Genomic DNA, 13007 nt, shown 5'->3' with positions numbered 1-13007 from the left:
GTGACCTCACCATCCCCTCCCTCCTCATCACTGGAGCAAACCTTGCAGTATGCTGCAGCAGGGGGAGCATGACTGCCAGATTGCTGTCCTTCTTGGGCACCCCCTCTGTCCCTGCTCACGTTACTGCCTTCATCTAGCTCAGTATCATCATCAGAGCCTTCTAAACGCTGGGCATCCTCCTGGAGCATGTACCCAACACTGTGGTCAAACAGTTCGAGGGACTCCTCAGGAGGACATGGTGGGGCTAGGGAAGGAGTCACTGATGCCATTGAGCTGAGGGAAGAGGCCGCGTTGGCAGCTGCTTTGCAAGACAAAGTACCCTGAGCATGGGTGAGAGAGGATGAGGAGGATGAGGACGGCTTGGTCATCTACTCGACCAAGTCTTCCGCATGTTGCGGCTCAACACGGCCAGCTGCCGAAAAAAAGGCCAAGCGTGTCCCATGGCCACGTGCTGATGAGGATGCACCATCTCCACGACCAGCACTGTTGCCTCTAGACACAGAGCCTGCTTGTCCTCTTTTATTGGCTTGTGACTGTCTGCCTCTCCTTGTTGGCCTTCAAGACATAGTAATGGCCTGTAGCTGCACTAAGCTGGGATATATTTTGATACTGCAGCTAGCAAAATCAACTGCCTGCCTGTAGTATGAGAACACCACCAACCTTCTACAGGTAGCTTTAGCTGAACACTGTGCAGAGCTCACAAAATAAAAACTTGTAGCTTATTTAGCTGCCTGCGGTAGTGATAGGATCAGGAAAACACCACCAACCTTCTACAGGTAGCTTTAGGTGAACACTGTGCAGAGCTCGCAAAAAAATAACTTGTAGCTTATTTAGCTGCCTGCCTTAGTGATAGGATCAGGAAAACAACACCAACCTTCTACAGGTAGCTTTAGCTGAACACTGTGCAGAGCTCGCAAAAAACTAACTTGTAGTTTTAGCTGAACACTGTGAGGAGGACGCACTACACTAACTTGTAGCTTTAGCTGAAAACTGTGCAGAGGTCGCACTACACTAACTTGTTGTTTTAGCTGAACACTGTGAGGAGGACGCACTACACTAACTTGTAGCTTTAGCTGAACACTGTGAGGAGGACGCACTACCCTAACTTGTAGCTTTAGCTGAACACTGTGCAGAGGTCACACTAAACTAACTTGTAGTTTTAGCTGAACACTGTTCAGAGGACGCACTACACTAACTTGTAGCTTTAGCTGAACACTGTGCAGAGGTCGCACTAAACTAACTTGTAGCTTTAACTGAACACTGTGAGGAGGACGCACTACACTAACTGTAAATAGTCTAGCTGCCTGACTGTGGTACTAATAGTATCAAAAGAACACCAGCAATTTTCTTCAGGTAGCTGTAAATACTGTAACAAGACAAGCCTGCCTGTCAGTAGGAAGATAACAGGAACGGATCTAGCTAAACTGAATACAGTGTATATATATATATATATATACACAACACCTGGGATGCATATATATATATATATATATATATACACAATACACTGTAAGTGCAGCTAACTCACTGACTGTCCTGCCTAATCTAGCTAACTCAAATCAAATGACACTGTCTCTCTCTCTAAGCACGCCTGAACACACTACACAGGGCCGCTGTGGAGGCGGCCTTATATAGTGCGGGACGTGTTCTAAACCCTCTGAGCCATAATTGGCCAAAGCCACCCTGGCTTTGGCCAATTACAGCTCTCTCTACTGACGGCGCTGTGATTGGCCAAGCATGCGGGTCATAGTGCATGCTTGGCCAATCATCAGCCAGCAATGCACTGCGATGCCGCAGGGAATTATGGGCCGTGACGCGCCACACGAATTTGGCGCGAACGGCCCATATTGTTCGCAATTCGGCGAACGATCGAACAGACAATGTTCGAGTCAAACATTGGTTCGACTTGAACGCGAAGCTCATCCCTAATGCACATACAAGGGCATTTTCCACCCAAGATAATACCTTGTAAAAGTAGCAGTGACAACCCCATTGTGCAGAATTGTGGGTTGGGCCCAGCAGCACCACCCGATACAGGCTGCCTGTAAAAAAATTCAGGGAGTGAATACAAGAATAGTCACCCCACACAAAGAAGGTGCAGAAAGTAATAGATCTTTACTATTGGAAGCTCATGCACAGAGGCAAATTCTCTGATGCAAATTACCTTTCTATTCCATTCTTCGGCTAGCTATGGTTATCTAAAATTGGCAACAATCTAATTTGATTCCCTTGTAACCTTGACCACAATGTGGATATTCTGTACAGTGTGTACAAAACTCCTCAAAATTTAAGATTTTGTGATTATGTGATTTAACTTATCAGTAGTTTACTGCTTATTTTTTCTCTGTTGTAGCCATCAATAATTTCCGCTGTTTCCAAGTATGGAACAGCATGTGACCTCATACATTTCAAGTCTCCCGCGAGGTGCTAGGAGTCTCCCACATTTCTGAGATGGCTCCCGCACACCCGCAAGCGCCTCGCAAACTCCTGGGAATGATCGGTGCGGCAGGGAACAGCTGTGAACACCTCTCTCCTTTGTATCGATTTTTAGCTGACAGCTGCTTTTCCTTCCTCCTGTGGCTGTCAGCTAAAAAGCTATACAGGGAGATCGGTGTTCACAGCTGTTCCCCGCTGCACCAATCATTCCTGGCTGTTCCTTGTGCTCCTCCCCCAGCCCCCTCCGTGTCCTTCTCCGCCCCCCCCCCGTTCTCCTCCGGCCCCCGTGTTCTCTTCCATCGCTCCTGTCCTCCTCCTCTGCCCACCCTCGTCCCCTGCAGCCGGCTCCCCTCCTCTCCTCTTCCACTGGCTGGGGGGGGGGACTGTCAGGCAATGGACACAGTGAGCGAGATCGCTCCTGTGTCCTGTGATAACTGAGCAGAGTAACCTGTGTTTACTCTGCTCAGTTTATGAATGAACAGGAGCCTTCGTCTCCTGTTCATTCATCTTTAGCACTGAGAAAGGGGTTGGGGAATGTGTCCTCGGTCCCTTTGTCTGTCTCAAAGGGGAGATGTCGGGGTTCTATTTAGACCCGTGATATCTCACCAATGCCCCCCAAAAAATATTTAAAAAAATATTGTAAAAAAATTCTAAAAAAATGAAAAAGTGTAACAAAATAAAATAACCTACTGACACCACTCTCCCCTGCCCTACCAACACTGTCCACTGCCTCAACCCCCTCCCCCCAAAAAAGCATTGTGAAACACAATTAAAAACAAATTAAATTGTAAAAAAATCAATTCTTAAAAAATAAAAAAAACTACTGACACCATCCACTGCCACATACCACCCACCCCCTTCCCCAGAAGCACTGTGAAAAAATATTGAAATAGTGATTTAAAAAATATTTTGCCACAGGGGGTGGGGGTTGCGAGCGATCCTCTTTAAACGTTTCAGCAGTTACTTCTTGTATACTGTATGGAGACATTGAAGCGCTATTTTCTTATACAGATATCATTCAGTGAAAGTTTACTTTATTGTTCTCTCTGGTTTAGTTATAAATGTACCATTTGGGTTCTTTATGCTTTATTTCCACCTAGGTGCCAAATTACTGGACAGTCTGTCCTGCATTCGATTATATCCACAGGAATATATTACCTGCACGTGGTCAGAAAATAAATTTTTGGGAAATCTGGTGAACATGACTCTCAAAGACAAAGATACGTATGTCTATGCTTGTGACTTATTAGCATCTTTTTTTATCTACAGCTTATCTTAATTATGTGGGATTTGCATTTTTTCCCCATATTTAGCTAAATTCCCCCATAAACACAGTCAGTATTGATGGGGGAATTCCTGAAGCAGTGCTATTGTGTTTTGCCAGCGGGGAGCCTTCCCAGCCTTCCTAGCCAGCAGAACATTCCTGCTGGCGGCTATAGCCACGAGTGGTAATCACATGTAAAAAATCCAACAGGCTGGTTGTACTCAAGTCGATCATAGGTACAATCAGCTTGCCCATACATGGATCAAAATTTCGATCCATGTATTACTGGCCTAGGTGCAATTGAAACAGTCCTGAACTTGGCAAGTTATAGTAAGATCCCAGGCACCTAAATTAACCACTTAAGGACCACCCCACACATATATATACTGCGGCAGGGCGGCCCTCCTGCGTGAAATCACGTACAGGTACCTGATTTCGTGCAGTGGGTCTGGGGCACGCGCCGCCTGCGACCCGCTCCCACTGTGATTGGACACAGCGGGAGCCAATCAGCAGGTCCGGCAGCCGCAATGGCCGCTGGCACCCTGCGATTGTTTACACTAGAGGCAGAATGGCAGTCTGGGCGTGTAAACAAGGCAGACAGCCATTCTGTAAGGGTCCTTTCACACTGGGGCGGTTTGCAGGCGCTATTGCGCTAATAATAGCGCCTGCAAACCGACCCGAAAGTGCCGCTGCTTTGATTCCAGTGTGAAAGCCCCGAGGGCTTTTACACTGGAGTGGTGCGCTAGCAGGACGGTAAAAAAAGTCCTGCTAGCAGCATCTTCGGAACGGTGAAGGAGCGGAGTGTATACCGCTCCTTTACCCCTCCTGCCCATTGAAATCAATCTTGTGTTTCTGCTAAGCAGAAATACGGATCTCTCTTTTCCTCCAGTCACAGCATTCCCCCCACAGTTAGAAAGCACTCCCTAGGAGCACACGTAACCCTTAGATAGCCCCTGATGTTAACCAATTCCCTGCCAGTGTCATTAGTACAGTAATGCCCCGTACACACGGTCAGACATTGATCGGACATTCTGACAACAAAATCCTAGAATTTTTTCTGACGGATGTTGGCTCAAACTTGTTTTGCGTACACACGGTCGCACAAAGTTGTTGGAATTTCTGATCGACAAGAATGCGGTGACGTCAACCACGTACGACGAGACTAGAAAAGGCCATTTCAGAACCAAGCGCGGCACCCTTTGGGCTCCTTTTGCTAATCTTGCGTTAGTAAATGTTTGGTGAGAGACGATTCGCGCTTTTCCAGACTCGTGGCTTTCAGATCGTTTTCTGCGGTTCAGTTTGTGCTTGTGGGTTTGTATCTGCTCTTCAGTGCATGCAGTCAGTTCGTATCGGAGTTTTCTGTGCGATCTTGTCCACTCGTTGCTGTTTTTCAGGTCGCTCTTCACAGGCCTTGCTGTTCTTCAGTGCGTTCTGTTACTTCGTTCTGAGCAGCCGACCGTTTTCCTTGTCAAAAGAAGTTTATTGAGTATACAATGTTATAAAGATACATAAAGTAAGTTTACAAGGATCTATAAAGTAAGCTCATTGTTTTACAGTAGGGTTTATATAGGTAAATATCATGAAATTTCAAATATTAAACATTGGGTTCACGTAAACCTAAATTAAAGATATATATCATTTCCTTAGTTACTTTTGTAGGTATTTAAATGATTTATACCTACTATACATATTGTTTACAAGTAGAGTGTATATAGGTCAAATAAATTCTGATAATGAGCTTTAATCGTAAGGTGGAGAAAAGGAAAGAGAAAGAAGAAAAAGGGTTGAAAGGTAGAGGTATGGTCCACAAGGTTGTCCCGCTCGTCAGTTTATTATTCTTTTTAGTTCTCTTTGAAGCCTTAGAATGGGTGTCTCTGTAAGTCATTTAATCTGTTACCATGGCAACAGGACAGAGTCATTGAAGTTTGACAGGAACTGTTGTTTTATCCAAGGATGCCAAAGTTTTTCAAATTTTGGAATTTGATTTTGATCGATGGCTACCATCTTAGCATGGGACATTGTATTATTCATTCTGTGAATTGTTTCTGCTAGTACCAATGTAGGAGATTTCCATGCCTTGGCCACTGTTTGTTTTGCAGCCGTTATTAGTTGGATCATAAGTTTGAATTGAGAGAGTGTTAACCATTCCGGTTTTAGATTAAGTAAAGTTAAATATGGATCTGGTTGTATTATTTTTTTAAATATTTTAGATGCAATCACGAAGACTTCCTTCCAGAAGGTTTGGATTACTGGGCACGTCCACCATATGTGTAAATATGTGCCTATTTCTGGGCATCCTCGAAAACAAAGAGCTGAGGTATTAGGTGAATATTTTGCCACTCTAGCGGGTACAAGGTACCAGCGAGTTAGGACTTTATAATTTGTCTCCAGTGCTAAGATGTTGGGTGAAGATGACTTAGATGTGAGCCATATGTTAGACCAGCCGTGTCTTCTAAAGTTTGTCCCAGGTCCTCCTCCCACCTCTGAACGTAAGAGGGTCTATTAAGATTTGCTACTCCATATAATTGATTATAAAGTGATGAAATTGTACCTTTAGCAAATGGATCTTTTGTACAGATTGATTCAAAAATGGATAATTGGGATAATGGTGTATCCCCCTTTAGGAATGGTGTATAGAAATTTTTGATTTGGAGATATCTAAATATCTCAGAGTTTGGTAGATCATATTTTTCTCTAAGCGATGGGAATGAAAGGAATGATTTAGATGCTATGAAGTCATTTAGTGTCTGAATGCCTGATGTTGTCCAAGCTTTAAAAGAATTTGGGTAGATCCATGCCGGATAAAAGGCCGGATTTCTGATAAAAGAAAGGAGAGGATTGTGTGGAGATTGTAACTGATATTTGGTTTTTAGTTTATCCCAGAGAGATAAGAAGTGTTTAGTTATGGGATTATGAATTTTAAAGCGGTCTTTAGGATCAAGCCATAATAAATTTGATATTAATAGAGGGTCATTTTCTGAAGCCTCTATAAATACCCATAATGGGATTTCCTGTTTTGCATGGTATTTGGACAGACTGGCCAAATGTGCTGCTCTGTAGTAGTTAGTAAAATTAGGGTATCCCAGGCCTCCTTTATTTTTGAGAAGATGTAGTGTGTGTATAGGTATACGTGGTTTAGAAGAGCCCCATATAAACGAAGTTGCTCTTTTTTGTACTATTCTCAAAAAATAGGAAGGAATTGGAATAGGGAGGACTCTGAATAGATAAAGCAATTTGGGTAGAATAGTCATTTTGATTGCATTAATCTTCCCTATCCAGGATAAAGGAAGTTGCGACCATTGTTTTATTAGATTTGTGATCTGTCTTAATACAGGAGGATAATTGGTTGAGAATAAGTCAGAATGAGATGCTGTTAAATGAATTCCAAGATATGGGATTGATTTTTCTGCCCATGTGAATGGGAGTGCAGCCCTAGCCGGGATCAATTCCATGTTTGTGAGTGAAATATTAAGCACTAGGCATTTCTTAGGATTAATCATAAGGCCGGACAGGGCTGCAAATCCATCAAGAGCTGGTATTAAGTTAGGACCAGAGACCTGTGGTGATGATAGAAAAAGTAATATATCGTCTGCAAATATACATAATTTGTGTGTAATACCTCCTACTTCAATGCCAGTTATAGTTTGGTTTGTTCTGATGTATTGGGCCATGGGTTCGAGTATAAGGGCAAATAATAAGGGAGATAATGGGCAGCCCTGTCGGGTACCTCTTTCGATATTAAAGGCTTCAGATTTGTATCCAGCATATTTTATATAGGCTTTGGGTTTATTATATAATGCTTTGATCCATGTTAAAAAGTGGGGTCCAAAACCCCATTTTTGTAAAGCAGCCGACCGTTTTCTAGCCATGTTTCGTATACGTACTCCTCGTAGAGTTCGTGCTGTGCAGGGGCTTGGTGTTGGGGTCCTGACCTTGACACAAGTCCAGTCCATGAACAGGGTGGGGAGGAGTTCATGGAACAAGAATTGGTTGCTTCAGCATGACCAGTTCTGTCATATGCCTTTGCTCCGTGAGATCCGTGAGAATAATCCTGATGATTTCAGGAACTTTCTCCAGATGACGGACCCCGTATTTCACCGTTTGTTGGCTTCGCTGACCCCCTATATTAGCAGGTAGGATACCTGCATGAGACAAGCCATCAGTCCGGAGCAGAGGCTGGTCGCTACCCTGCGGTACTTGGCGACAGGGAGAAGTCTGCAGGACCTCAAGTTCTCGACAGGCATCTCCCCCCAGGCTCTGGGGATCATTATCCCAGAGACCTGTTCTGCCATCATCCAGGTCCTGCAGAAGGAGTATATGAAGGTAAGATTTTTATCCTTTAATATCACATTTTTTTGTATATAATGTATGCTAATATATTGTTTTTCTTTCCTCATTCCCTAATTACCATGATCGTAATATGCTGTGAATGTCCCCTTTGTCCTCATGCATGCTGGATTTTTATGTAATTATTTTTTTGTCCTTCATACATATTTGCCTTCACTTACCTCCCCAGCATGGTCTCCTGCCCCTATATTCACCTCATGTAGTCACTTAACAAAGTATTTTGTCAGCTCCATAGTAGTACTTTACCCCAAACACCCCCTAAAATGTGTTTAAATGTGATTTGTGCTTTACATTCAGGCAGAGTGCCAGAGGCTTTTTTTTGGGGTGTCCCCAAATCATTTTTAACTCTCCCCCCCAACTCTAAGTCACCTGCTAACAATTATCTATCTATCCTCAATCATCTATCTGCTGACTTTGCCAAACCCATACACACTATACCCACCTCTTTTGTGCTCAGATTTATGGATGAATTCCCCAAAGGATGTAGTGCAAGGGCCTGCCTGAATACTTTCAAATGGTACTGTTTACATTTTTGTTTGACTATTATTATCTTGCTAGGTAATAGCAGAATGTCCAAATGTGCTCAAATGTGTACAATGTGTATTTATATCTTTGTATTATGACACTTCTTACCTGTCCAGTGGGTTTCCAATAGTGTAACTAAGGAGGGGCTGTTCAAAGTAATACACATTATTTAGGCATTCATCTCTCAATGAAGTGGAGAGGGTTACCTGTCCAAGAGCTCCCCCCTATAATGTTAGAAATGGCCCAGGAGAGGGGGGGATATGATAGGTGTACCTTATACTTTGGTGTTGTAAAATTTCCCTTAATAAATGTTATCTTGATGTTGGCCAAGAATGTTTGTGTCTAATCTGCTTTCCATGTTTTCATGTGCAAAAAGACTAATTTTTGTTTTTTTCCCTCCACAGTTTCCTTCCACGCCACAGGAATGGCAGACTGTGGCCTCCCACTTTGCCCAGCGGTGGGACTTTCCTAACTGCGGAGGGGCAATTGATGGGAAACACGTCCACATCGTCCCACCCCCCAACTCAGGGTCTTACTATTATAATTACAAGGGGTTCAATAGTATTGTGATGTTGGCGGTGGTGTCGGCTAATTATGAGTTCCTGTATGTGGAGGTGGGGAAGAATGGCCGGATGTCCGATGGTGGAGTCATCGCCCAGATGGAGTTTTACAGGCATCTCCAGAATGGCAGCTTGGACTTGCCACCACCAGAAGAGAATGTGGAAGGACTCCCATTCGTCTTCGTTGCGGATGAAGCCTTTGCGCTGAGGGACCACCTTCTGCGGCCATTCCCGATGAGGACCCTTACCCTGGACCAGAGGGTTTTTAATTACCGGCTGGCCAGATCCAGTAGAGTGGTGGAGAACACATTTGGAATCATGGCCAGCCGGTTCCACCTATTTCTTACACCCATCCATATGGCGGAGTATAAACTGAATCATATAATCCTGGCGTGCTGTGTTCTACATAACTTTTTACGGCAACATTCTGACAACTATGCTGGCTCAGTTGGACCTGAGGCCAGAATAATAAATGAAACAACCCTGACGGCGCTTGAAAGTGGCCGTCCTGGCTTGCCCTCCCTGAGTGCCCGTGATGTTCGGCTAAGATACCTTGAATTCTTTGCGGGTAGGGGGGCCATCAATATGCCAATTTGTGAAACCTTGATCAAATAAAAAAAAATAAGAAAACCTTTGGTGACATTTACTGCTTGTGTTTGTTTTAGCTGATTCTGACAGAAATGTGGTGAGTCCTGAAAATGGCGTGATTGTGTAACCTTACAAAGCACTGTTGGGTGTTATTTACTAAAGGCAAAGACACTTTGCACTACAAGTGCACTTGAAACTGCACTGAAACTGCACTTGTAGTGCAAAGTGGATTTGCCCTTAGGAAATAACCCCCATTGTCACAGAAAGCAGCAATTAGAGCACCACAAAAGTGTTGTAGCGTTGAGACAATAATCCACACATTCTTGATTAACACTCTTTTTATTACCTGCACAATCACATGTGCATTTAGAAAAGGTTTTTTAAAACAAAACAACATGTTTGTTGTATAACACTTTTTGGGGTGGCATTAGAAAAAATAGAAATGTCCATTTAAGATAAAACAGGCATGTTTCCAAACAACAAGAAAGACACAAATCTTTGAACTTACAAAGTTCACATTTGGTAGAACTTGAAGGCAATATCAGACATGAGTATTTAGGAACTGTGTTTGATATTGCGTTCAGATGGGGTGAAGTCACCCCAGGAAAAGCCAAATTTTGAAGATGCACACCAATTTACGAATGTCAACATGTGCGACCTGCCATCACGGGGGATCAAGGGACGTGTTTTGGGGGAGCAACTCCTTCCTCTCAGCTACTTTATTATTGAGGAAGGGGTTGCACCCCCAAAACGCATCCATTGATCTCCCGTGATGGCAGATAGCACATGTTGACACACTGTGTGCATCTTCAAAATTTGGCTTTTCTAAAAATCGCTAAAACATTTTTAACATTGTAGCACAAAAAAAAACAAAGGGATTTGGAGGGGTTTTAAACTCTCCCCAAAACATCAATGATGTTCTTATTTTTTTTAATAACATCATTGATGTTTTTCTTGAGGTTTTCCAATGCTAAATTACACCCCATTATCTCCCCGATCAGGATCTGTGCACTTTCAGAGGTGAAATGCCCTGGATCCACAACATCACGATCACCTAAAAAGAGAGAAAACAAAAGAAAAACAGGTATTATAAATATGTCGGCATCCATCTCTTACCTGAGCCTGTGGTCGCAGACACTCACCTGTTGTGGTGACTAGTTCCACCACGTCTTCTTCCTCCTCCTGCTCTTCTTGTCTTTGGGGTATTTCCCCTTCTTCCAGAGGTGTGGGGTCTCTGGTCTCCTCGGATGAGGGGTGTCCTCCGAGTCTTTTCTCCCCTATGTAAAACAAAAATGGTATACTTAGCACACAGATATTTGATGGCAGAACTATAAATATGAAACATTGCTTGGAAGTGGGGTACAATTGTCTATTTTGGCAGAGTTCCAAGATGTAGCATTTTCAGTGTCCCTTGTCAAGCTTCAATACTTTACCTGTTTGGTACAAGCTTCACAGATGGAGACCCCCCTATAGTATACACTGGAGAACTTGTGTGGGACCCCCTAATAAAAAGGGTGTTCTTGTGTCCCACACTAGTGCTCCAGCGTCCAGATGTGAAAACTGCTGCTGAATGTCCTCTCCTTACACAGAATCTAGTTTGCATTTCATTCTATTAACAAACACATCTACGCAACCAAATTATTTGCATACAAGTAGGCCCTCAAAAATTTTGGCAAAGGCACATGGCCAAAACAATGGTGTTTTATAGGGCGACAGAAAAATGTTTGATACGAACTAATAATGTGCCCAGGAACATGAAAGTTGCCATTTTAAAGTGTACAACACTTAAGAAAAGCACATGGAGCAGCACGAGCGTAATAAAGACAAAAAAAAATAGGAACACAGGACAACTACTTACTTTTTTGCAGCACTCTCCAGATCTTCCTGTACTGCTCGTGTTCTCGTAATTTCAGGTCCGACCACCGCTTTCTGAGCTGATCTTTCGATCGTCGTACCCCGAAATTCCTGTGCAGACTCTTGACCACTTTCGCCATGATCTTGGCCTTTCTGACATTGGGGTTGGGGTAAGGTCCATACTTCCCATCATAGTCGGCCTTCTTCAGGATGTTCACCATCTCCAACATCTCCCCAAAGGACATATTTGAGGCCTTAAATCGTCTCCTTCTGGATCGGGACGTTTCCTGCTCCAGGCTTTCCTCCCCCTCCTCCTCGTTGCTATAATTAGCACGCACCTGTTGTGTCTCCGCCATGTGCTCTTCCCCCACTGCGCCGAACAAAAAGGGGTGGGGAATAGACTAGAAAGAATGTCAGGGGCGGGCGGAGTTCCACGCATGCGCAGTGTGTATAAAGCGTAACATGCGTGCGTACTACGTACGATCTGTGAGCGGAGGAAGGAGTATCGGAGGCGCCGATCGTGATAACGAAGGTAAGAGCCAAACTTGGGCCTATACTGCTTCTAGATTGAGGCCTATATTGTAACAAGATTAGGAGAGTTTTGGCTGACATTAGGGTTTGTCTTGTGTTGTTTCTTGCAGTGAAAATGGATATCTTGAACGATACCGACTTCATGGCAATCTTCATTAACATGTTCAGGGAGCTGCCTTGTCTATGGGAGATAAACCACCCACATTATAAGAACCAAACAAAGAGGAAGGCAGCGCTGGATCAATTGCTGGAATTTGTGAAGCAGGTGATCCCCAGGGCAGACATGACCTATTTGAAGATCCTAATTGGTGGCCTGAGGAGACCATATCTAAGGGAGCACAAGAAGGTCCAGGATTCCCAGAGATCCGGAGCAGCAGATGACATCTATGTCCCCAGGATGTGGTACTATGACAGGCTGCATTTTCTGGCAGGTCAGACTGAACTCTCCAGTCTTCCTTCCACGCTTCCTTCCCCCCCAGCTGAGGCTTCTGACGTCCAACCTGGGCCTTCCAGGCAGCAACATGTGGAGGAGCCCAGATTGAGCCAGGTATAGCATTCCTCTAAATATTTCTGGTTGTCCAATCAATGATGTTAACTAGATGTTATTTTGGAGTACTAATTTATGATTGTGATTGATGAAGCAAAAACTAAAACCATGTCCCTTTTTCATACACAGGGAAGTCTCAGCCAGGAGGTGGCCGGGCCAAGCAGGCTGCCTGATCTCCAGGTCCCTCCCCTACACCTGGAAAGAGAAAGTGGCAGGAAGAGGAGTACCCTGGAGGAGGCTGCTATAGGCCTCTTTTGTAAGGCTACAGAGGCCCTGAGAGCCCCCCACACTGTGGAGAAGTTTGCTGGCATAACTGCCTGCAAAATGCAGCAGATGGAGGAGGGCCAACGACTAC

At 44.1% G+C, this 13007-nt stretch overlaps 1 protein-coding gene across 3 annotated transcripts in view; it reads left to right on the top strand.

The window, feature by feature from the left end:
* Nucleotides 1–13007, top strand: part of LOC141133259 (cytokine receptor common subunit beta-like) — a 159451-nt gene that overhangs the window by 33601 nt on the left and 112843 nt on the right. For 2 of the 3 annotated variants that reach the window (XM_073622524.1, XM_073622525.1), the window contains exon 3: nt 3537–3660. The exons of the other annotated variant lie outside the window; for it this stretch is intronic. In XM_073622524.1, the coding sequence (XP_073478625.1) occupies nt 3537–3660 (124 nt within the window). The remainder of the gene's footprint in view (nt 1–3536; nt 3661–13007) is intronic. 3 annotated transcript variants of the gene reach the window in all.

The sequence above is a fragment of the Aquarana catesbeiana genome, linkage group LG03 (genome assembly GCF_042186555.1).
Source record: "Aquarana catesbeiana isolate 2022-GZ linkage group LG03, ASM4218655v1, whole genome shotgun sequence".
NCBI lineage: Eukaryota > Metazoa > Chordata > Amphibia > Anura > Ranidae > Aquarana > Aquarana catesbeiana.
This window is presented reverse-complemented; position numbering and strand designations above follow the sequence as displayed.